The sequence below is a fragment of the Sesamum indicum genome, linkage group LG4, assembly GCF_026168435.1.
Source record: "Sesamum indicum cultivar Baizhima isolate 11 linkage group LG4, ASM2616843v1, whole genome shotgun sequence".
Classification (NCBI taxonomy): Eukaryota; Viridiplantae; Streptophyta; class Magnoliopsida; order Lamiales; family Pedaliaceae; genus Sesamum; species Sesamum indicum.
Window position 1 is genome coordinate 18485413 of NC_142660.1, and position 26314 is coordinate 18511726.

The 26314-nt window shown below is 31.6% G+C and overlaps 5 protein-coding genes and 1 pseudogene across 5 annotated transcripts; all 6 read left to right on the forward strand.

Moving 5' to 3' along the window:
* The first annotated feature begins 1215 nt into the window (after positions 1-1215).
* LOC105161036 (small ribosomal subunit protein uS2) lies at positions 1216-3932 on the forward strand. The gene is made up of 5 exons (XM_011078597.3): positions 1216-1429; positions 2290-2552; positions 2661-2858; positions 3119-3320; positions 3638-3932. The coding sequence occupies exons 1-5, from the start codon at positions 1297-1299 to the stop codon at positions 3736-3738; spliced, it is 897 nt and encodes a 298-aa protein (XP_011076899.1). The 5' UTR covers positions 1216-1296; the 3' UTR covers positions 3739-3932.
* A 4596-nt stretch (positions 3933-8528) lies between these two features.
* LOC105161079 (expansin-B4-like) lies at positions 8529-10524 on the forward strand. The gene is made up of 4 exons (XM_020693506.1): positions 8529-8655; positions 9295-9410; positions 9480-9670; positions 10200-10524. The coding sequence occupies exons 1-4, from the start codon at positions 8529-8531 to the stop codon at positions 10522-10524; spliced, it is 759 nt and encodes a 252-aa protein (XP_020549165.1).
* Positions 10525-11118: 594 nt separating this feature from the next.
* LOC110011902 (expansin-B6-like) lies at positions 11119-12978 on the forward strand (annotated as a pseudogene).
* Positions 12979-14260: 1282 nt separating this feature from the next.
* LOC105161080 (expansin-B4-like) lies at positions 14261-15952 on the forward strand. Its single transcript, XM_011078655.2, has 4 exons — positions 14261-14441; positions 14590-14705; positions 15018-15208; positions 15560-15952. The coding sequence occupies exons 1-4, from the start codon at positions 14279-14281 to the stop codon at positions 15882-15884; spliced, it is 795 nt and encodes a 264-aa protein (XP_011076957.2). The 5' UTR covers positions 14261-14278; the 3' UTR covers positions 15885-15952.
* Positions 15953-18378: 2426 nt separating this feature from the next.
* LOC105161081 (expansin-B6-like) lies at positions 18379-20469 on the forward strand. Its single transcript, XM_011078656.2, has 4 exons — positions 18379-18571; positions 18749-18861; positions 19562-19752; positions 20045-20469. The coding sequence occupies exons 1-4, from the start codon at positions 18394-18396 to the stop codon at positions 20367-20369; spliced, it is 807 nt and encodes a 268-aa protein (XP_011076958.2). The 5' UTR covers positions 18379-18393; the 3' UTR covers positions 20370-20469.
* Positions 20470-23642: 3173 nt separating this feature from the next.
* LOC105161082 (expansin-B4-like) lies at positions 23643-25677 on the forward strand. The gene is made up of 4 exons (XM_011078657.1): positions 23643-23817; positions 24365-24477; positions 24949-25139; positions 25350-25677. The coding sequence occupies exons 1-4, from the start codon at positions 23643-23645 to the stop codon at positions 25675-25677; spliced, it is 807 nt and encodes a 268-aa protein (XP_011076959.1).
* Positions 25678-26314: the final 637 nt, after the last annotated feature.

Below are 26314 nucleotides of genomic sequence, written 5' to 3' on the forward strand. Positions count from 1 at the left end.
GGTTAACACCATTATAATTTTTCCCTTATAAGTACAAATTACATGAGGATGTTAAATAAGTGGTAAACTTGAAACTTTATGTAATTTTTTTGCTAAAGACTGCATTTTCTTCCAAATCTTATCAAAATGAGTCAAATGTAAACAATGAATTTTCGAATGAATGTAAGTTTAATTTTAGAATTTCATTAGAGGAAAGTATAATTTCACATTTTCAGGATCTAAATATAATTAATCTTATTTTAAAATAATAATTTATATAAAATTTTCTTTTTTTACATTTGGGGATTAGGGATTAGCGCATTTTCGTGGCTTTCTAGCATTGATTGATCTTTTGGCGTGAAGTATAGATTTTTTGAGTTATTTTGAGATTTTATAAATATTTAAAAAAAATTAGTCAAACAAATATTTAGAGCTTATAAGCTCTCGGACATCTTATAAGATGTTTTGAGGAGCTTATAAATTAGCCAAATACCCTCTTAATCAATTTAACTACCTTTGATAATTAAGGTGATTCACATTGATTTGAATAAAAAAGAAACAAAAAAATTAAAGGGTAATTATAAGCACCTCCTCTGAAATTTGACATAATTAAAAATACTCATTATTATTTAAAAAATTATAAATATCTACTGATTTAAACGTCTGTCTAACAACGAGCCCATTCCATTAGCATCCATTAGATTTTCATTCAATTTTTTTGGTGAACTGATCAAAATGCTCTTAGATTATAAATAGTAATTATGTATATTAGAATTTTTTAAATAATATTTTTATGAATCAATATTTTCTATAAATTATTTATTTTATCCACTCAATTTTTTTTATATTTTTTCAAATATATATATTTTAAAAAATTCAGCGAGGGTAAAGTAGTAATATCCATTTCACCATTTAGAGATTACATAATTATTTTTTATTTAAAAGAGTATTTATAATTTTTTAAATAATAAGAAAATATTTATAATTATGACAAATTTCAGTGAAGCAGTTGTAATTTACCCAAAATTTAAAAGCAAATTTTATTACAAGGATTCATTTGCATATGAATTCATGTGTTTAAACATAATTTAAAACCCAATGGGTTTTGGCCCAATAAATTGCATTTTAATGTAAATGGATATGGGCCCAATCCATCAAATTGACCCAAAATCTTCAGTCACAGGGTTCATAGCCCCGCGTCTAGGGTTTATGTGCAATATATAAATTCTCCTGCAGGCTGCAGCGCACCCGGTAGAGCAGTAGCGAAACCTAGCAGAGAAGGAGGAGAGAACCGGCAAACCAGAGAATCCTGCAACCATGGCGACTGCTCAAAGGATATTGTCGACGAAAGAGGACGACATACGGATGATGTTGGCATCCGAAGTTCACCTAGGAACCAAGAACTGCGATTTTCAGATGGAGCGCTACGTCTTCAAGAGGCGTAATGATGGTAATTGCACCTTCTCCGTGCATATATCAGTTTAATCTGAGATTTTTTTTGGATTGAAATTGTTTGGAAACAATGGTGTTACAGTGATGCTGGTGTGAGATCTGATTTATGCCTTTTCTTTTTTATATTCTTTTTTGGTGTTAGTTTGTTTTTGAAGCGATGTAAACACTTATTGTGCTGTTGTTTTGGTAATTTTTTTCTTAATGGAACGCGAAGGTGTGAAAACGTTAGGTTTGCGTATATTTTCATATTTGCTCCATTTGTTTGTCATCTGGAGATTTGCTAACTTGTTTTTCAGAATTTAGGTGTGTACTGCTTGTTCTTTGATTACATGAGCTGGGAACACTCAATTGGCGTTGTATACTTACATTTTCGCTATGTACTTTAGCTGCGCCCTTGTGCTTGAGTACATTATCGCCTTCCTCTGTTTCCAAGTAATAGGACTTAGGCACTGGCCGTGATCGCAGCGGCTAGTTGGATAGCAGAGATCCTCGGTGGGTTACACCCCTTCCAACTGGTCGCCCTTCCAACAATTGTTCCCTGGATTGTTCCAGTAGGAAATGATACTACCACTTTCGTAATTATTCCTTCAAATAGGAGCTAAATCTGACAGTTCCCTGCAAGGAGTTAGCTTGTCTTGCCTTAATAAGTTGACAGATTGTCTCCTGGGCTTCTCGTTCAACTCCTTGTTATTATCTCCAGAATTATTAAAGTTGAGGATCGGTTGCAATTATATAATTTCACATTTCAAGGACTTATTTTGATGTATTCTTTGTTTCTGTACTGTTGATATTATGAATGTTCATGTGCTTGTTAGCTCTTATTTTGTGAATGTTTATTTCATGTATTTACCCTTTTAGGAATTTACATCATCAACGTTGGAAAAACATGGGAAAAGCTTCAGATGGCTGCTAGGGTTATTGTTGCTATCGAGAATCCCCAGGACATCATTGTGCAGTCTGCCAGACCTTATGGTCAGAGGGCTGTCCTGAAGTTTGCACAATACACAGGTGCCCATGCGATTGCAGGTCGTCACACCCCTGGAACATTCACCAACCAGCTGCAAACTTCTTTCAGTGAGCCAAGGCTGCTCATTCTTACTGACCCAAGAACTGATCACCAGGTCATTACGTTTGATTGTGTGTTGTTAGTGCAACACTTTTGAATGCTGAATTTTTGATAGATTCAGGATTATCCTGTCATGATTCTGATACTCCAATTTTACATGCAGCCTATTAAAGAAGCCGCACTATCCAACATCCCCACCATTGCCTTTTGCGATACTGATTCGCCAATGCGCTATGTTGACATTGGTATTCCAGCCAATAACAAGGGGAAGCACAGCATTGGCTGCCTGTTCTGGCTCTTGGCCAGGATGGTGCTGCAGATGCGTGGCGTCATTGCTCCAGGACACAAATGGGATGTCATGGTAAAATGTCACAAGAATTTAGTTCTTAGAGCTTTCTTATTTTGAAAAGGCAGTGTTTCTTGCAGAAGCATTGTGTTATAATTTTATTTTCCACTCAGATACTAGGTGAAGGTTGGTTATAAGTGTTTCGTGTGTATGTGAGTTTTGAGTTGTTCGAACAATAATTAGCCATTTGATTGAAGAAAAAATTAAAGCGAAGTGCAAGAATATAAATTTAACATGATGTTTGATGTGATGTCTAATTTTTTCTTTCCTGGCAGGTTGATCTATTTTTCTACAGGGAGCCTGAGGAGTCCAAGGAACAACAGGAAGAGGAAGTTCCAGCTCTCCCAGACTATGCTGATTATTCTGCTGCTGCAATTGGTGCTGATTGGTCCAGTGGTCAAATCCCAGATGCCCAATGGACTCCTGATGTGGCTGGTGCTATTCCACCGGTTGCCAGTGGTTGGACAGCTGATGCAGGTTAGTATTTGTTTCTATTTTTAATGGAACTGGTTGGGGTTTGGTATATTTCTATTATCATTGTAGATTGATTTCGTCTGATTCATCTCAGTTTTCTTCTCTCTGAATTGTTTTTAGAAATCTATCTTGTAAATTCTGTGCCTAATGAAACTTCTTTTGACACTGGGTTGATTTTTTGTTGTACATTAGAGATTACCGGAGGTTGTTTATGTTTTAGCTGATACTGCACGTTTGAGTTGTTTCCTCACTCGAGTCTGCTCTCATTGGTTAGGATCCTAGTGTTTTTTTATGTCAATTAATAGGTGTCATAATTGTAGGTGTAGCAGCTGATGGGTGGGATACGGCCGCTGCCCCACCAATGGCGGCTGCTCCTGCTGTAGATGTAGTGCCTGGTGTTGCTCCAAGTGGCTGGGAATGAATCAGATTCGCTTAAGTCCATGTGTTTTGAGCCTTTTACTTGTCGTGATCATCCCTCCATAAATTTTCTTATTGAAGCTCATGTACTATTTTTCTTGCCTATGTTGACTCCTTTGTAGCAAAGTTTTATAGGGTTTTGGCCAACATAAGAATGATATGGTTAATTTAGTCGAATTTTGCTTTATTTTCTGCTGATATGTTATCGTTCCTTATGCTTCAAATTGATGGTTCTTTTTGAGATAGAATAAATCCTTGTGAATGAGTCTGCCAAAATATTGATGTGAAATATGAGTTTGAACGAGGGAGACTAGAGATTAGAGACCTTAAATGCTTGTGTAGATTTTGTGGAATTCTCATTCTGGTTTAAAGTCATAACTATTGTTCTTTTTCTAACATGAACACGAGATCTTATACTTCAGTTAATGATCAAGATTGTTGGTGAAAAAGACACAAGTTTTTCTAGCAAAAATTACCATCTTCATCAGGGAAAATTGCAGTCTTAATTTTGTATAGTAAGGATAACCTAAAAAATTATATTGTGATTTGAGGTTTTTAAAAATAGTTACATCTTTTGTTAAAATTGACAAAAGAACAACGAAATGTATGCAAAGTTGGTCCTTATCTTCTGCTTTTAGAACATCACGGAAGACGTGTTAGAAGTACATGCTTGTTAGTCGCTTGAAGGGAGAAAGAAAAAAAACTCGTGCAAAATTACAAACTCAGTCTTGTAGGATAAACAATTTTAAAAAATAGTACTGCACTTTATGAATATTGATAAATAATCGCACTTTATGTAAATTACAAAATTAAGGATAAAATAGTGGCTTGGAGATATAATTAGATTACAAGTTTTCAATTCAGAGTCTCCAGGAATTCAGGGTTGCACTGCTCAAACAGTTTCAATCAATTACGACGGACTATTTTTGGCGTGACGGTAATTGCAGACGCATTCATTGAATTGCATGGGATAAACTGTGTTCAAGCAAGCTTGACGGGGGAATCGATTTTAGAAATTTGAAGGCTTTCAATTTGGCGCTTCTTGCAATACAGCTCTGGCGTATCAGGAGACCCAGATATTCTTGTTTGGTATTATTCTAACAATGGTCTCCTCTTGGTTTGCAATGCTTATCATCTTTCCCCTATAGACACAAGTGATAGGCGACGATGCTCCTGGAAGCTTTGGAAGACAATTTGGCAGGCGCAAAGTTTCGAACAAAGCTAAAGTGTTCACGTGGCAAGCGATTCGGAATGCAGTCCCAACTGCTACCAATCTTAGAAGATAATTGTCGCACGAGGAGATTGTTTGTCCCTTTTGTACGGAGATAGATGGAACAATCATCCACACACTCTTGCGTTGCTGTTTTGCGAGACAGGTTTAGACGTTGTCAAATTTTAGTCGGCAAATTTTGAAGATCCTGTCTCTTCTATTGAGGATTGGTTTCTTAACATTTTGGATAAGTTGTCACTGGGAGACTTTGATGGTGCTCTCATGATTTGTTGGACGTTGTGGTAAATTTCTTGTCGTACTTGAATAAAACTAGGCTTCAAGGATCTAGGGTTGCTGCTTCTTTTCTTCAAATCTTGGTTGTTCTTATGTAGGGACAACTGCAACACTCAACTTGAAAATTGTGATAAATTTTTTCCCACATTCAACAAAATTACAACTGAAATAGAGTGTGTCAACTTATGATGACTGAGTGTATGTCCTTAGATTGATCTTTGACCAATTTTGCAATCATTTTATCCTGATTGGGCAAATTTCAACGAAAAATAGGACTATTTTAAAAATTCAGAAAGCAGATGATTACTTTTGAATGAAAATTATCTTACCGGACTAAGTTTGCATTTTGGCATCTACATTATTATATACTATAAAATATGTTATGAAAGCAATGGGTAGGTATTGTAGTTAGTGTTTCAATGTGTAGTCTCTCAGGATTAATTTCCCTAAACCCAAAACATGATCAACAATGCTTAGCTCAAATTGTTTATTCAAATATACATTAAAATTGTTTGTTCCAGAGTTTGAATTCGATTTGATATTTGATTTTTTTTTTTTTGAAAATTTTGGTTTTGGTTTGATTTCAATTTTTTTTTTTTGTGTGCGTCAATCAAAAGTAATAGAATACTTTTTTTTAAAAAAAAACATATAATCTATTAGATTAAACTTAAACCGATTCATTTATAATAAATTTAATTGTTTAACTTAAAAAATTAAATTATCATTAATATTGAGGTATTGAATTTGAATTGTATTTGTAATGTTTGTATTATTGGCTGGTGAATAGAGTTTTATTGGATTTGATTTTGGTTGCAATTTGTTTTATATATTTTTATATTTAAATTATTTTGGAGTTTGAACATTTATTTTTGGATTGCAGGCATTTTTTTTTAAAAAAATTTCCGTTAGTTCGGTACGAAATCGAACCTAACCAAAATAAATTTGATTTTTACAGAATCGAACTGATTATTGCAATTCAACTATTTAGTAAGTCATTTCGGCGTATCGAATTTTCAATTAATTGAATTTTTGATTTGATTAACCGAATTTGAATGATTCATATGTATTTTATGTGATAACTTTTTGTTTGTTTTAATTAGGGGTGTAAACGAGTTGAGTTCGAGTTTGAGTTAGGCGAGCTTAGAAAATAAAGTCTCAAGCTCGAGCCGGCTAGCCCAGAAAATAAAGGCTTAACCTCGAGCTCGCGAGCTGCTTGAGCTCAATTAACTGTTTTCCTGTAATATCTGAATTTAAAAATGTGAACTATCATACCATATGAAACAGGAAGAAAATAGCATTTTATGGCACGAGCTCTGTTAAGTCTTGAAAAAAAAGAATGTTGCTTCTGTCGAAAATTTAACAGAATTAAGGATTGAGACTTAAATCGCGAAGAAGCTCATTGTGGGACGTGAAATTTGATTTACAAAACTAAAACTGTTATGTAATTGGGTCATGTACAAGTCGTATGTAATTTTTCATTCAAATTGGCCGGAAAAAGACCAAAAATACCAAAATGACAAAGTTATATGCATAAATTGCTAAAATTAATTTGTACATGACAAAAAATACCACCTCATAAGTTACCGGACTAAAATAATAATTTTTTTGAATTTTCGAGTCTAATATTTCAAGTTTGATTCCTAGTATATTTTAAACGTTTTAGAATAGGAAATCTGGTAAGTTTGAATATTCTTGTTTTACTAAAATTACGTCTATTTTTCTTATATTTTTGAAATAGATAGTTCTGTTTAAAGAAATTAATCTTTAATTTTGTGCATTCACTCTCTCTCTCTTTGGTAAAAAAGGCCAACGTCCAATTTTAGGATGTAAGAAATGTCAATTACAATATTATTCTTACCATATTTAATTACTTATATTTATATACATACCTAATCTTTTTTGTGATAGAAACAATATTTATATAATTACATTAATATTTTGATAAATATAGCATAATTGAGTATTAGATCTGTTCGACCAATACATCAATATAAGTAAAATAAAATTACAATAATTCCACATAAAATGAGACAAATAGTCACAAATCTGATGGGACTCGAACTTATTTACTATGTTTTACATACGAACAAAACACAAAGAAAAACAATACGATATTTTCACAATAAAAAATAATGTCATCAGCAACAACAGAAGTTCATTACCAAACAAAAAAATTCATTAATAATTTACGTCTGCAACAAACTTATCAAGAAAAATACTTACACAGTGATTAGCTTCGTTTTAAAACATTAAAATTCTCTTATAATTATAGCATCGACATATTTCGTGAATTTTAAAATAACAATTAAGAACTTAAAATTTGTATCCCTTATCAAATTCACTGCTAATTGCAAATAAACTTACACTCATTTCGATTTTCTTCAGCTATTGACATAATCACTAATTACAGAATTTCCATGTTTAGACTTTGTATACGAGCAATATCATATTACATCTACAAGAAAATATTTCTTAAATATTTCCAAATGGTAACAAAGATGTTGAAAAAAGAAAAACGATAGTATTTATAGAAAGACTTTTATCAGGTTTTATATTTTTGACTACTGCTTACTAGTCTTTGTAGGTTTTCCAATTTAAGATGAATTTCACTATAAAATTCTTTAAAAAATATTAGGGTAAATTTCTATGATATTTCTTGAAATTTGTCATAATTATGAATACCCCCTCGTTGTTTGAAAAATTATAAATACCCCCTTATGTTTGATAAAATTATGTAATCCTTGGATGGGGGTATGAAACTGTCAATTTTGCCCTTACTGTATTTGTTTTTTATTTTTTAAGTAAAATTAAGAACTTATAAAAAAACCAAATGGGGTTGGTGAAAATTTTTTAAAAATTATAAAAAAGTTATCCAGTTAGTCCATAAAAAATAAAAAAAATAAATAAAATTATAATTTTTTAATTCATAAGAGCATTTTGGTCAGTTCATAAAAAAAATGGATGAAAACCTAACGGATTGGGCTAATTATTAGACGACCGTTAAAATTGATAATTTTTCAAACAACGAGCTAGGGGGTATTCGTAATTATACCAAAGCTCAAGAGAGCTCGTTGTAATTTACCCAAAATATTATTCAATTGTTCATGGCAGATTTTACTTTTAAAATTAGAATACATAATCTATTATTATTATTAAGGTAAGTATTATACGTTTAACAGTATAAAAAGGTGTGGTGATGGAGTGTTAGGTATTGCATTTTTAATAGTTATTTACATACTTGTTGCAAATCAGGCATCATGCCTAATTATCAAACCTATCGTTTTTTCACTATGATTGCGAGTTTGTGGGTCTTAAGCCACTATTTCTTTTACGTAAATTCCCAACCACTTAATACTTCTCTTGGTTTTGCACCAGCTGTAGCAACATGGTATGGGGACCCCAATGGACCTGGAAGTGGTAATTTTAAATACTTTTTTCCAACTTCATATGTATACATATTAAATTATAGAGTAAATCACAATAACTTTTCCTGAGTTCATAATTGGAAATACTCTTTAACTCGTTGTTTAAAAAATTATTAATACATCTCTGATTTTAACTGCCGTATAACAATTAGTCAAATCCGTTAGATCTCCATCTATTTTTTTGTAGTAAACTGACTAAAATATCATTGTAGAATTTTATTTATTTATTATTTTTTATGGACTAAGTGGTAATTTTTTATAATTTTTAAATTTCTTTCATCCATTCCGTCCGCTTTTTTCTGTAAGTTTTTAATATTTTAAAAAGATAAAAAATTATGGAGTAAGTGGATAATTGTTTTATGATTTTTAAAATTCTTCCATCCATCGCGTTCGCTTTTTTTAATTCTTTTATTTAAAAAAACAAAAAAATGCAGATTGGCAATTTCATACCTCTATTCAAAAATTACATAATTTCATCAAACATCAGGAGGGATTTGTAATTTTTCAAACAACGAGAAAGTATTCGTAACTACACAAAATTTCAGGAGAGGTCGTTGTAATTCATCCTGAACTATATAAAATCTATATATTGATTGATGAAGTGAACAAAGTGAATATTGGTATTGTTCAGTTGGGGGAGCTTGTGGTTTTGGAGGTGAGGTAGCAAATCCTCCATACTACGCGTTGGTTTCTGCGGGAAACAACAATCTTTTTAAATCTGGATGGGGTTGCGGAAGTTGTTATCAGGTTTCTAATTTTTTCTCCTATTTTTCTCCTACTTTCAATCATATTGTTCTAACGTTATGTGTTTTGTAGGTCAAATGCTTTCAGAATGCAGCATGTTCGGGTAATCCAATCACTGTAACAATTGCAGATGAGTGTCCTGGTAACTGTAACAGCGACCCAATTCACTTCGACTTAAGTGGAAAAGCTATGGGTTATTTAGCAAAGCCTGGTCAAGCTGACGCATTGCGCAACGCAGGACAAATCAACATTCAATATCAAAGGTAATTAAAATATTCAATTTGGGTTCCTAAAATCAAACCCTCTTAACTCTTTTTTGTAGAATAAATAGTAAATGGGGTAAATTATATTTTTGGTCCCATGATTGGACCTGTTTTCAATTTTGGTCCCACACGTAAATGTGCGAATTAGCCTGAGTGTGGGATCAAAATTGAAAACAGGTCCACTTATGGAATTAAAAATAGGATTTTACCCTTATTTTAATTGTACTGACTAATGGAGAGAGCAACTGCTTTTATCAATTAGACGAAAATCCCTTAACGGTCCTCAAATTGAAAAAAAAACCATATATGGGATTCAATGTGCGAATTAACCTGAATGTAGGACCAAATTTGAAAACAAGTTTACTTATGGGATAAAAAATATAATTTACCCGTAGTAAATGCCTATCCTTTATTGTAAATAATCAAAACATGATCCTTGGTATCATTATGTTTTCAAGTCTTTTCTTTTATGGATTTAACATACTTAGTTGTAATATGAAAAATGATTTATTATGTCTGAATTTTGCAGGGTACCATGTTATTACAAGGGGACAAGTATAACATTCAGGATTGATACAGGCTCCAACCCTTACTACTTGGCTTTTGTAACTGAATATATGAATGGAGATGGTGAAATTGGGTCTATGGAGTTATTACCTTCAAATTCGAAGACTCCATTGTACATGAAACAGGTCTTTGGTGCAACATGGAAAGCTGATATACCTATTGGAATAAAGGGCCCTTATTCAGTGAGGATAACGAGTCTTGAGTCCAAAAAAACAGTTACAGCATACAATTCGATTCCGGCGGATTGGCTTCCAGGAAGATACTATATTGCAAATGTTAACTTCTAGTGACTGTTCATGTCTTAACACATACATTTCTTAAGGTTGAAAATGTTACCTTTTCTTATAAGTTATTCAGTAATATTGCGAGCTAAATCTAGTGGTTCGTAATAATTTGTTCTATCTATATTATTACTTTTGGGTGCTGATTTCTTATACTATAAAAAAAGGTGGCTTTTGGCATGGTCGGACAAATCATTCCAAAGCCCGTTCCATGTTGGAACGGTCTTTGGAACACTTGTGGAACGGATATTGAAACAATAACGTCAAGTGGAATATTTTTTTTGGGTTATAAATTTGAAAAGGTCCAACTGTAACGTAACAGTTACTAAACCATTCCACCAATCGTGCCAAAATAGTAACGAAAAATCATTGGAACTCATTTTGGAACACTATATTAGACTTAGGAACGGGCATAACCAAACCGTTCCCAAATCCATTGCAATATATGTTCTAAGAAAAGAAAGTTCGGAAATGTATTCTAAAATAAAGTGTGAAACGGAACTTGTACATTCTTAATAAAATATTCAAAAAATAGTTCCAAAATATGAATTTTATGTAAGAAGCAATGTGTCTCTAAACCCGTCATAAAAACTGATACAAATGGGAATAATTTGTTTAAATTATTTCATAGGTGTTACCGACGTCGTTCCAACTGGTTATCAACGGCTATATTTCAAAAGTCTAACGGACCGTTCCAAATACCGTCTCCAACACCGTTCCAAAAGTATGAATTAGCAGCTACTGTTTAACATATAGATATGTGTTCCTATGCCCCGTTCCAAAGACCATTACAAATTTTTCTATATAAATGTGTTCTTCTCTTTTCATTTAATCTCAAGATTTCTTCTATTCTTCTTATTTCTCTCTATTTTCTCAATTTCTCTCGAATTTTTTTTTATACTCTCACTATCCTACTAATATTTTTTGTATTGAATTCTGTCTCGAATTATTGTTGATATTTGGAGTTATTTTGATCAGGTAACAATTTTAACCATTTATTTGTCAATTGATTATATATTTGAAAGATATACAACTTTCGAAAGATAGTTTTAATCTATATGCACTCATAGGGGTAAAATTGTTCGAAAATCAGCCAGAGGACTAAAAATAAGCAATTTCGTAAGTTACTGGACCTAAACAAAAATGGACATAGTTATCGAACTAAAATTAAAATTAGGCATACTTAGCAAGCTAAAATAATACTTTTCCCTATAATGAATGCATATACCTGTTGCTGAAGTGAATGCTTATGTATATCAGGGGGTGCTTGTGGTTTGAAAGATGATGTAGCAAATCCTCCATAAAATGGCATGATTTCTGCAGGAAACAACAATCTATTTAAATACGGAAAGGGTTGCGGGAGTTGTTATCAGGTACAAAATTAAAATTATTTCCAATTATTATACCACTTGAAGAAATATGACTTTTTTTTTTATCATAGTTAATTACCATAATTAAAAGTAGAAAATCATTTGAATATGTTAACCATGATTGCATGCGTAGAAACTATCAATCGACCATTGTTTGTGCTGGCAAGGCCAAAACATTAGTTATAGTTAAGAATCATAGAAAAACTTTTAGCCATAACTAAAATCATATCAATGTTGACTAATTATAATTAAAACTTACGCTTTCGAACACACACACGCACACACATATATATATATGTATATGCCAAAGTAAGGCATTCTCCCATCCAATATACAAGGTTCGTCGCATAATATAGTGTAACATATAGATGTATCATGTCATTAGTCCAATTTTCGTTGTTTGTTCTTGTGTTTTTCTATTAATATAGTAATCGTATTATTAATTAACCTTGTATGTTTTGTAAGGTAAAATGTACACAAAATGCATAATGTTGAGGATATCCGATTACAATAACAATCACAGATGAGTGTCCTGGTGCCTGTAACGATGATCCTGTCCACTTCGACTTAAGTGGAAAAGCTTTTGGGTACTTAGCAAAGCGTGGAGAAGGTGAAGCCTTGCGGAATAAGGGAAGAATCAACATTGAATATCAAAGGTACCAAGAAAACAGAGAGGTAAAATTTCAAAATAAAATTCTTCCTTTGTCTAACTAAATTTATTATTCCCACTTTCTTTGAGACCTTCATTTTGCGGAATTTGCAGGGTGCAGTGCTACTACAAGAACATGAATATAGCAATTAAGATAGATAGAGGCTCCAACAAGTACTATCTAGCTTTCGCACTTGAGAATGTCAACGGGGGGACGGTGAAATTGGTTCTATGGAGTTAATACCTTCAAATTCAGGGCAATCACTATATACGCAGCAGGTTTTTGGTGCAACATGGAAAGCTGATATACCTATTGGAATAACCAGCCCTTATTCTGTGAGGATAACGAGTCTCGAATCCAGTAGATCAATTACGGCATACAATTCAATTCCGGCTAATTGGCAGCTAGGGCAATACTATATTACAAATGTTAACTTTTAATATTACTGCCTATGGTTAGACGACGATTGTTCAACTATTCACATAGACTTTTTTTTGGGTAAAAGATAATACCCATTTGCTATATTATTCAATAATGTGAGCCAAGTCTAGTGGTTTGTAATAAATTTACTTCCATGTGGGTACCTTTAGTGCTTCTTTTTTTTTTTTTTCCCTATCTTTTTGCAAGAATAGTTGTTTTCTTGATATCTCACTGGTTAAAATTAAACACACACAAAGAAAGAAAAGAACTTCGGTACTTTATAAGTTAAAATTTAATGCTCAACCTTGCAAGGTGGTGAAGTTTGGTTCCAAAATTCAAATTTTTGTTTATGTAAAAATTGATAAGAGCATATTTTATCTGGTTCAATACATTTTATTCGGTGCTATGACTTTTTTTTTTCATATTAAATTATTTGGTTAAAAACGAAAATCGTTAGTGATTACTTATTGACTATGATTATGCGTTGGTTGCATACTAACCGTTGTGCTTTTGAGGATGAGGTCAAATCATCATGCCCCAGGCCCACAAGACCATTGGATGCAAGAATTGCTTAGAAACCCACCGAATGTATCCCAAAATTCAATTACGAACAACTTGCTAAAAAGAGATATCCGATGATGCACTTGAGTGTTTTTTTATTATCAAAGTTTATATAGTACTTATCGTATCAGTTCTCAATCAATACAGACGGAGTATCACACAAAATATTAGTAAAAAATTATGACAAATACTTTTGACTATAGCTAAAATCATGTCAAATGTTGATTAATTGTAGTAAAAACTTAAGTATCATATTATTTTGTGAAACTATGGCAGAAATGATTAAACTGATGCCATCAAGACTGTTGACAATTGTATGTTTTCCAATTTGACAGATCCAAATCGAGACAACATTAAGTTCTTTCCTTAAATATTTTCAAATAGTAACAAAGATGTAAAAAGATAAAAACAATAGTAAAGAAAGAAAGACTTTTATCATGTTCTATATATTGACAAATACCTACTTTTTGTTGATGCAATCAGAATCTTTACATCTTTCTAAGTTTTCTAATTTAACATGAATTCACTATCAAATTCTTTAGAGAATATTATTCAATTATTGATGGCAGATTTAATTCTAAATTTAGGATAAATGATTCTATTGTACTATTATTATTTCTTGTTCTGAAATGTGTAGTCTTATTTTAGTTGTTTCGTAAATAAGGTATGTGTCATATCTTTAATAGTATAAAAAGGTCTAGCCATGGAGTGCTCAGTAAAGTATTTTGTGTACTACGTACTTGTTGCAAATCACACATCATGTCTAATTATCGAAGCTATCGTTTTGGAACTATTCTCGTGATTTTGTTGATCGTAAGTGACTATTACCTTTGCGTAAATTCCGAATCAATTAATGCTTCTGTTCTTGGTTTCGCGCCAGCTATAGCAACATGGTATGGGGACCCCATTGGACCTGGAAGCGGTAATTTTAGATAATTTTATGAACTTCACATACGAAATTACATAAAATCTATATATGTATGTGAGTTGTATAAAAAGTACCTGAAGTATTTACATGGTCGTACAAAACTTATATACTTGTTATTGAAGTGATTATTCATATCGTTCAGTAGGGGGAGCTTGTGGTTATGGACGTGACGTAGAAAATCCTCCATACTACGCGTTGGTTTCTGCGGGAAATAATAATTTGTTTAAATCCGGAAAGGGTTGCGGAAGTTGTTATCAGGTTTGAAAATTTTTCTTGTATTGTCATTTCGTGATGTAGTGTAAAAAATGGATGTATCATATTCTAAATCCGCTGCTCTTTATATATATGTATCTTGGAATATTGTGAAATGTTGTCATTCACGATTTCTGTTGTGGTATGCATATCATTTGGTGTAGATATTCCGTATAAATAAGGTTCTTTTTTTTCCCGATCAACGATAAACATTCATTCTATCCATGATAGAATAATTTTAAAAAAAATTATTCTTCATGTATTTTATTTAACAATATTAACCTCAATATTGTGTATTAACATTATGTGTTATGTAAGGTGAAATGCACACAAAATGCAGCATGCTCGGGAAATCCAGTTACTGTAACAATTGCAGATGAGTGTCCAGGTTCCTGCAACAATGACCCCATTCACTTTGACTTAAGTGGAAAAGCTATTGGTGTGTTAGCAAAGCCTGGCCAAGCTAACGCATTGCGTAGCGCAGGACGAATCAACATTGAATATCAAAGGTAAGAAACATATCGTACATGTAAAATTTCAAAACACTTACTTTACTTTCTCTATCTTAAATTTATTAATTCTAATTCTTTTTGGACTTATCAAAACGAGGCTTTAGATTTACTCTTTTAATTCTTTCTTTCCCTCTAAAAAAAGTTATAATAATGCAATACTATTAATTTTGAATTGTTACTCTTGAAGAGAATATCACAAAACGTATATACAATTTTAGTGAAACTTATTTTAATTATGTGCAGATCCAAGTAGATATTTATACTCGGAGTACTTTCTTTTATGGATCGAACATACTAGCTGTCATATGAAAAATTATGTACATATTTTCATTATCTCTGGATTTTCAGGGTGCCGTGTTACTATAAAGGGACGAGTATAACGTTCAAGATCGATCCAGGCTCCAACGCTAACTATCTAGCTTTCGGAGTTCAATATATCAACAGAGATGGTGAAATTGGTTCTATGCAGTTATTACCTTCAAATTCGAAGAATCCACTGGTCATGCAACAGGTCTTTGGTGCAACCTGGAAAGCTAATATACCTAATGGAATAAAGGGCCCTTATTCAGTGGCAATAACGAGTCTTGAGTCGAGAAAAACAGTCACAGCATACAATTCGATTCCGGTTGATTGGTCTCCAGGAAAATACTATATTTCAAAAGTTAACTTTTAGTTTTACTGTTTGTTGGGTAATTGTTCAAGTTTTCAGACAGTTTTTTTAAGGTTGAATGAACACTTCTATATTATGTAGTTATATTGTGAGCCAAACATAGTGGCTTCGTAATAATTCTATTATGTCTATATAACTACTTTATTGCTGCATTTGCTTAATTTCCCAAAAGGAAAAACATTGGTCAAATTCAAATTATTGTAGTTTAAGACATACTTATAAGACGACTTATTATCAAAGTAGCAGTACTACAAATTTTGAGAATGATCAACCAAACTTATTTTGGAACTCTTTTACTAAAACTAAACAAGGTCGGATGACGATTGGAGGCCATCAACCATCATACACATGTCACGCACTTGTTATGGGTTGCACATTATAACCAATCACTAATTACAATTTAATCTTATTGAAATAAATTTATTTTTAATTTTTCATTAACCATTTTTCATCAATAGTTAATAATTATAAAAAGTCTATTATAAAAATTAGATGAATATTAAAGAAAAGATCAAAATATAAATGGCTAAGAGTTGTTTTTTTTTGGGGAAATAGTAAGTTTGATAGATGAAAAAATCGGCATAGTACAACAGTGCTCATAAGCTATGGTTTCCCTCGACAGGTCAAGGGATACGCCACAATCGATAAAGTGCACCAGTACTAACAGAGTTAGGAAGATTTATACTCAGAATTCGTAGTCTAACTTCCTCTATTGTTAAGCTAGCTATGGCTAAGAGTTATTAGCTAAAAGATTTACTATATATAAAATTTAGTTTAGAAAAGTAATTTCTAAAATTTATATTACCAGGTAACTCTTATTTTAGTACATTATATAAAACAAAATGTAAAGTAAACGGAAGCGGGAAAAAATGAGCAGCAACACTTCATTGTTGATAAACCTTTTCTTTATACTATCAACAAGAAGAAGAAGAAGAAGAAGATGCAATCATTAGAACTCCTCTTAACTAACTAAGCAGAGCTCTGTCTTTTATAATCAATAGAACTAACTATCTTTAATAGACTAACTCCAGTTAACTAACTAAACTAATTTGAAATGCTGGGTAGGTGTAGTGCAAGCTAGTTCATCCCATATTCTCTTGAGCTTTGAAAAGTATGCTGTGACAAAGATCCCTAAGATATAGAGGCCGTTTCCCTTTTAAGTTGATAGACCATTGGTCCTGCTTTGTCCAAAACAAGTCTCTAATTCGATCAACAACTCTCTTGCAGTACTGGTATATAGAAAACTTTAAACAATTTCTTTTGAAATGGAGTTCACGATCCACGAGGTTACCATATAATCTGCTTTTACCCATTGTTCATACTTAAAGTATAGTAATATATATGAGAAGTAAGAATAGGCAAAAAAAAATAGATAACAAAACAAGAATGAATAAATGTGTAAGTATTCTTTTTTCTTTTTTACAATGGATTTTGCCATGGAATTTTACCACGAACCTCACATCAACTGCAAAATCTGAGGCGAAAGTGTAATTTCATAAATAATACATTACACCTTTGTTGTTTGGATTGCAACAGAACATGAATCCGTTGCAAAATGCCACCAACCTTATTGTATGGATTGAAAAAGATTTAGTTAAATTGCAATGGCTTCTTTCCAATGAAATATTTATTGCAAATTATTAGCAACGGATATAATTTGAAAATTCGTTGCAAAGTTAGCCACGGATTAACTGTTGCACAATCCGTTGCAAATTAGCAACGAATATGTCAATTGGTAACATTTTCCGCGATTTTTGTAACAACTTGAAACGAAAGTGGGTCATCCAAAAAGTTGATCAGATTTTGCAGCGGAATATCCGTTGCAATATTTCATTGTTGTTTTGCCGTGGAATTTATCATAAAAATCTCAATTTTTGGAATACCGTTGCAAAGCCGTGGCAAATTTGCCACAGAAACTTCTATTGCAACAAATTCATTGCCATAACATTATTTTTTTGTAATTAACGGGTGGAGGTGGGTAAATAGAACATCAATTTTTCACAAGGGGCCATTATGCTTAATATTACTATTACAGAAGGCTTACTTACAGTTTGCCTGTCTAGAAAATATAGTATCTTGGTAAGTAGCAACATATATATTTATATATTCTAATAATTATCAAAATGACGAGGATGTACATGCCATTTGATTTTAGTAATTTCAAGTCCAAACTGTTTAAATATATCACTCATTTTTCTTACTTTCCAACAACATAAACTAATCAAAGATATAGTAGGCTGTTTTAGTTATCTCTAAGAATGCTATAGAATATAGTCTGAATCCTATATATCCATTTTAATTTATCAAATGCAAGATGAGTTCAGTATGAAATTCTTGAGAAAAAATTGTACAGTTTTAACTTTTTAAATCAGCACAATCTATGGATTGGTGTTGTTGGCATAAGGTAAGTATTGTAGCTTCAACAGTATAAAAAGGGTCTTAAGATACCACATAAATCCTCAAACTCTTCAACTTGTGTTGTTTGGGTGTACTGTATTTCACCTTGAACACCATGTTTACTTATCAAAGCCGTCGTCTATGCTCTATTTTAATGATTTTAGCTATTCTGTTGATCTTAGACGACTGTTATTTTTGCTTGAATATTAAATTGGCGTCCAATGTTTCTCCTAATAATACTTTCAATTCGGCTGTGGCGACATGGTACGGGGACCGTGTTGGATCTGGAAGTGGTAAATTTTGCTAATTTTTCAGCACAACCCATGCAAAAATGCATATGACTAATATACGTATGATATGAAATAAAAATTAATAGAATAGAGATGAAGCGTAATTAATATGATTGTAGAGAATATATATATATATATATATCTTATTGCTGCTCATTTGAGAATATTTATGTACATCAGGAGGAGCATGCGGTTTGGAAAATGATGTGGCAAATCCTCCCTACTATGGCATGATTTCTGCAGGAAACAACAATTTATTTAAATACGGAAAGGGTTGTGGGAGTTGTTTTCAGGTACAAAACATTATTCTCAACTACCATTTATATTTGTTGGATAATTTTAAACTAGGAACATATATATATATATATATATAAATATATATATATATATATATATATATATATGACCAGGGATCTCGCTTCCAACGCAAGATTCACCACACTATATATATATTGGGTGGATAGCAATTTATCCTCCTGTGATATTGAAAATAAACATATTACTCCCCTATGAAAAAAATATCGTAATTTATCCCCTATACTTTTTAAAATGAAACAATTTACCTCCTTGTACAGGGAGGTAAATTGCTTCATTTTAAAAATCATAGAAGGGTAAAATTGTTGTATTTTAAAACATACAGGAAGGTAAATCGCTATTTATTTTTTCACAAGAGGGTAATTTGTTTACTTGCGATATCACAAGAATGTTTCTTGTATTTTTCACTATATATATATATAGACTTGATATAGCGTAAGAGATAGATGTATCTTTTTATTGGTCCTACATTTTATCGAAGAATTTAATGAAATTTTACTTTTGCAATCAAAAGGTCTTATTTACATTTGCTATATCCTCCCAAAATGATAAGTATAATGTTGTTCAGTGTGTTGACGTGGTAATTCTTACTATTTGGTATTTATACAAATACACATAAGCTTTTATCCTTAACATGAACGACCTATAAGACCTAATATTTGTTTGTTTGATTGTAAGGTGAAATGCACACAAAATGCAGAATGTTCAGGATATCCAATTACAGTAACAATCACAGATGAGTGTCCTGGTGCCTGTAATAACGATCCCGTCCACTTTGACTTAAGTGGAAAAGCATTTGGATATTTAGCAAAGCCTGGGCAAGGTGACGCTTTGCGGTGTAAGGGAAGGATCAACATTGAATATCAAAGGTAATGATGAAAATGTAGATGAACAATTTAAAAATAAAACCCTTTCTTTAAAAATATAACAATGACTAATAACAACAGCTTTAGTGTAATTAATGAGTATTCGGTATGGTTTTTCGTATTTAATCATGGTAATTAGCCATAGTGAAACTCGTATATTTCTTCTAGTGCGCCAATGCTATATACTATATCTAGTTCTAGAAGGGCACAACTTTATATTTCTACTAAAATGAGATATGTAATAACAAAAAGAAGTGACTATCTTAACGACTAATATCATTTCTGCAATTTACAGGGTGCAATGCTACTACAACAACACAAGTATAGTATTTAAGATCGATAGAGGCTCCAACCCGTACTATCTAGCTTTTGCACTTGAAGGTGTCAATGGGGATGGAGAGATTGGATCCATGGAGTTATTACCTTCAAGTTCAGGGCGACCGCTATATATGCAGCAAGTTTTTGGTGCAACTTGGAAAGCCGATATACCTATTGGAATAACCGGTCCTTATTCTGTGAGGATAACGAGTCTTCAATCCGCAAGAACAATTACAGCATACAATTCAATTCCGGCTGATTGGCATCCAGGGAAATACTATATTTCGAACGTTAACTTCTAATGTTAATGGTTATTAGGCGATTGTTCGAGTCTTAACATAGACTTTTCTTGGAAGAAAATAATACCATTTCGATACATTGTTCAATAATATGAGCGAAGACTAACGGTTCGTAATAAAATTTTACTCTACATGAGTAATTCTACTGCCTATTTTTTGTTTTCAAGTTCCTTTTTATTCATTCGTTTTAAGCTACTAGTAGTAACCATGTGCATTGCACGTGATGCTTATTATCGCGATAATACGGTTATACTATTTAAAAGTTTAATTAACAAAAAATGCAAAGTATTTCGTAAATCAACAAATATTACTTTAAACTTAATAAGTACTTTATAAATGAAAAGATGCCATTACTAAGTTTAATGAATTTAAAGTTTTAAAATTATTGTAAAAGCTTTCTATTCAATGCAAAATATAAAAGCTATAGAACTAAATAAGTAATTGTTATGTAACCTTATGGTTCTGTTGTTCATTTGCTTGTTTAATTTTGCTGGCAGGAGAAACCCTCTTACTCGGTTTCATGAGATGAAATTATTAATAATCTCCTCATTGTTGGGTGTTTGAATTTTAATATCATATCTTGTATTCACTGTATACTATTTTCGTTGTCTTGTTAAGATATTGCATCAAGTTTCTTATCAATTTTACTTTAGGTAAATTACAATGAACTCTCAAGATTTGGCATAATTACAAAAAGAGATAATTAGACTCCCCTCTCCCGAGGTATGGTGTAATTACACCTAAACCCTCTGTAGTTTGAGAAATTACATCTAGTATTCCTGAAGTTTGCTTCTATCTAACAAATAAGTTTGTCAGTTAGTCAAAATTCACTAAATTTGTTGATATTAACAAAAAAATTTATATTTATCCTCAATTCACTTATTACTGATTCATTGCAAGTCAGGTAAATCTTTTTATGATTGTACGTCTTCATGCTTTAATGCAAGGAGGTATATCTTCACTATTTAAGGGTAGTTTAGTAGGAAAATAATTAGTGACCTACAATAAGTCAGTAATAAGTCAATAAAAATATATATCAATATTTATTCAATTTTTTATTACTATCAACAAATTCAGTAAACTTTGACTAATGGATGAACTTATTTGTTAGATGGAAGTAAATCTCAGGGTTCTAAATGTAATTTTTCAAACTACAGAAAATTTAAATGTAATTACATCAAATCTCAGGGAAGAGCAGTGTAATTATCCCTTACAAAAATTCTATCATTGTTGTAGAAATTACTAATACCCCCGATGTTTGATGAAATATTAAATGAACTTAATGTAGGTTTTAACAACATATATCAACTAAAGCTTGGGGAAACTATGAGAATATATGTAATAATATTGTTGAGATGATTCCAAACTCTTTATAAGTACGTATCTTCTTGTTCTTCAAGAACAATATCATATGCATAATTTACAATCCTTAACGTATTTAAATGTATTTTTGCCTCCCTATAAGACTTAGGCTATTATATTTTTGTTTCTAGATGTCATACCTTTTCTATCCTAATATATTAAATCTTGTATTTACATATATAACATTAAGGGTGAATGATTTTAAATATCTAAATAATTGGACTTGATCATTAATAATATATTACCTTTATCTGCTACTATAAAGCAATCCGAATTGATGTGTGCCAAAATAGCATGGGTCCAATGGGCTTGGAGTACTATTGTTTAGAGTGGGACTGGAGCTCTGATGGTGCTGAGAAAAGAGATCTGCAAAACAATAAATTAGCACTCTGACGCTCAAGTTAAATAAGATGGTATTGATATTATATTTACTAGAAAAATATAAAATCAAGATATTAAATTATACGACTAAAAATAATCATTTTATTAACAAAGAAAATATAAACTATATACCTATATTAATATTCGACTAGTATGAATGTACATATACATTATTCTTATTCAAAAGTTTAGGTAATAATTCGTCATTTTTTTTTATAAAAAGATTATCTATTAAATTTTTATTTTGAATTAAACTAATGTGTACTATTTATAAAATTATTTTAAATTTTTTTAAAGCAAAATATGTCGAAAAATAACAACTTATTTGATTCTAATAGTATCATGCCCATACAGTCATTTTATCAATAAAAGACTTTATTATGCCGAACACCCTAACATCTTATATTATCCAAACAGTTTAGGAGATTATTTTTAGAATATGATCTGACATTTTATAAGCTTCTAAAACATCTTATAAGATGTTTTAAAAAAGCTTAGCCAGACGCCCTCTTAATTTGAGGAATTATAGAAATATATTTAAAATGTTACACATTTTAGATGTAAATTGTGAGAAAATTATTAATAGAATATAAGACATATATAAAATTATCCTATTAATTACAAAATAAATCAAACTTAATTTTGTCACCTTACCATCCATGCATGCCAAAGAGATAAAAAATCATGGATTAATCTTTCCTATCTTAGTTAATTCATATATTTATTTCAAAGAAACATAAGTCACTGCCACAACAATCTACTAATTTTCAAAAAAGCTTGTGAAATTCTCTTATTCAAACTTCTATAAACACACACACACATATATATATATATATAGATTTAATTTTGAGCAATCATATTTATATTAATCAGAAAATATTCCAAAATTTACCCCAAATAACTGCTACATTAATATACGATTCTCAAATCTTTTCTTTCTTCTTATTTAGTGCACACAGAAATGACCCTAAAATATCTGAAATAAGAGTTGAAAATGGAGTTTGGCGCATGTTTTAATCCTAAAATTTGTAATTCCCATAGTTCTTGCTTTGTCAACTATTCCATTTTGAGATGATTCCGTACAATATTGTTTAGAAAATATCATCCAATTACTTAGGACAATTTACACATAGGGTTTAATGCAATTTACTCCGTACAATATTACAAATGAGCAAATTAAATAATAAAAGAAATAGCAATTCATCTCCGTGTGTTTCATTTTGGAAAAACACATTGGACAAATGCTGCATATTAAAAAATACAGAAAAGTAAATTTAAATTGCTCATTTGCAATACCACACGGGGAGTTGCTGGCATTTTTTCCTTTTCACATACCAAACATGTATATTTATTGTTTACTAGTGTATAATTAATTAGGTATATTTGATATATATAGCTCAATTCAGGCACATATATATATGTGTGTGTGTGTGTGTGTATAAATAGGTCCAGCCATGAACTACAACCTCGTACCACATTAACAGCATACTCTTACAACAGACCACAGCATCATAGTTGTAAAAATCAAGCACCATGTTCGATTTTCTCAACTATCGTCGTTTCTCAATTCCAACTATTGTCGCGATTTTTGTCATTTTAAACGACTACTGCTTCTGCATGAGTTCAGAATCAGTGAATGCGACTCTTGACAGTACTTTCTCCTCGGCTGTAGCTACGTGGTATGGGAGTCCTACGGGTGCTGGAAGTGGTAATGCTAGCAGCTATATATATTATATACGTTTAAATATAATTTTCATTCTATAACTATAAGTATTTGAGAATTTGTATATTCGTTAATTTTTCAATTTGAGGATATATTTTGTTAGGAATTTAAAAATTGACCTTAAAAATCACACGACGCATTTGTAAACAAAACCAAAAACCAGCCAGTTCACTGTTTTTTTTTTTATTTTATATTTCAAATCAGTCTGTTGGGATCAGGTTTTGAAACGTAGTTTTTCAAAATTTAAGCCGGCATATGACTTGCTGATGCAATTTCCGGACAATTTTTAAATTTTGGACAAAATATGTCCTCGAATTGAGATACTAATAAAGATAAAGGACCAAATTGCAAATCAAATTTCTTTAAGGACCAACTTACCAAATACTTATAATTACAGGACCAAAATCACATTTAAGTCTGTCATTTATGCATGTCGCAAAAGAAAAAATATGCATAATATTTGTAAATATAAATATAGAGATATAACATAAAAATGAATTGTTGCTAAAAGTGAATATTTATGTGGTTGCAGGGGGGGCTTGTGGTTTTGCAGATGATGTAGCAAATTACCCCTACCAAGGATACGTTGCTGCAGGAAATAACAATTTATTCAAATCGGGAAAGGGTTGTGGTACTTGTTATCGGGTACGGATGAATTTTCCCTCTTATTACGAATATCTTGTAAGATAATTTTGAACTACTATGTGGCCTTAGTTCTTGCATTATGGTTCTACTTCGTTCAACTTAATAACTCTATCACACGACACGTACACATGATGTAGTGTAAGAGATAGATCGATCGTCCGATGCATCGTGTCATTAGTCTGTTTATTTCTTCAAATTCAAAAATTCTTGCAGTATGTGTCTTTTGTACTATAGTAGGAATTTGGTTCTTGAAATTGAATCGGGACGAATGCTGTATACTGATGTGGTATCATTTTTATCATTTGGTATTATCTTTTACTAGATATCAATAGCCATTGTTTACCCAATTTATTGCAAAATGACTCAAAAAATTGTATTTTCTTGAATTTTTTTTTCTGGTGAAATTAATGAATATGATGCAATAGAAACTCATTATTACTAACTTTTTTTTTTTTTTTTAAATGTTGCAAGGTAAAATGCTATCAAAATCGAGCATGCTCAGGATATCCAATTCGTATAACAATCACAGATGAGTGTCCTGGTGCCTGTAACAATGATGCAATTCACTTCGACTTAAGTGGAAAAGCTTTTGGATCCTTAGCAAAGCCCGGGAAAGCTGACACATTACGAAACACTGGAAGAATCAATATTCAATATCAAAGGTAACTATTTTCTAAAATTAAAATACTTCATCGATCCTTAATTAATGTTCAAACTTTCCAAAAAAAAAAAAATAATATATTAAAACATTTTCCACGAGAAATCGCCAACTTTAATTATACTATACACAACACTTGTGTTTTTTCTTTTTTAATTTATTTCAGATTATGTGATAAGTTTCATAACATCTCATTCGATTTCTGGATTCACAGGGTACGATGCTACTATCGTGTTGGTATACGATTTAAGATCGATACGGGCTCGAACCCTTACTACTTGGCTTTTGCTGTTGAATACGTTGGTGGAGATGGTGACATTGGTCTGGTTGAGTTATTACCTTCGAACGCAAGGGGTAGATGGCTGGGCATGCAGCAGTCCTGGGGGGCAACATGGAAAGCAGATATACCTGTCGGAACAAAAGGCCCTTATTCTGTGAGGATAACGACACTTCAGTCCAAGAAAACAGTTGTAGCACGCAGAGTGATTCCAGCTGATTGGGCACCGGGAAAATACTATGGATCTAGGGTTAACTTTAAATAATATTAGGATTCATTAGGTATTATTGACGTCGTGGTGTAGATTTTTTTCTATAAGGTAGGAAATAATTTCTCTTTTCATGTAATATTGTTCAACAGTTTGAGAGAAATCTAGTGGTTGGTAAGCACTTCAACTTGTCATTTTTCTTGATTTGTCTCAAGGTTAATTGGAAAAAAAAATGAATAAAATAAAATTTGAATTGCCAGAGAAATTCTTGGGGAAAAACAAACAACAAAAGCTAATTAACTATGCAAAACATCCAAATGTGCAATTAATTATAAAAAGTCAAAGGTTCATTTGTCCATACATGATTTCCATTTGATGGCCTTTATAGATTATAAATAATGTTGAAGTAGAAATAAATTTATTCTGTTAAATATGACATTTTTCTTATTGGTATATTAATTGTCCTATAATTTTTTTCGGGGATAACAGTACTTTCCATCTACTTCAATTTCAGTTTTACAATTGAGGATAATAATTTAAAAAATATATATATATATATATATATCATATTTATTTCAATTTCTGCCAAAAAAATATCAATTTTAATTATCAGAAAAAAAGGATTATCATGTGCCAATTAAGTATGTGCGTTTTTCCGAAGAAATTGACATTTTTCAATAGATAATATTAAACT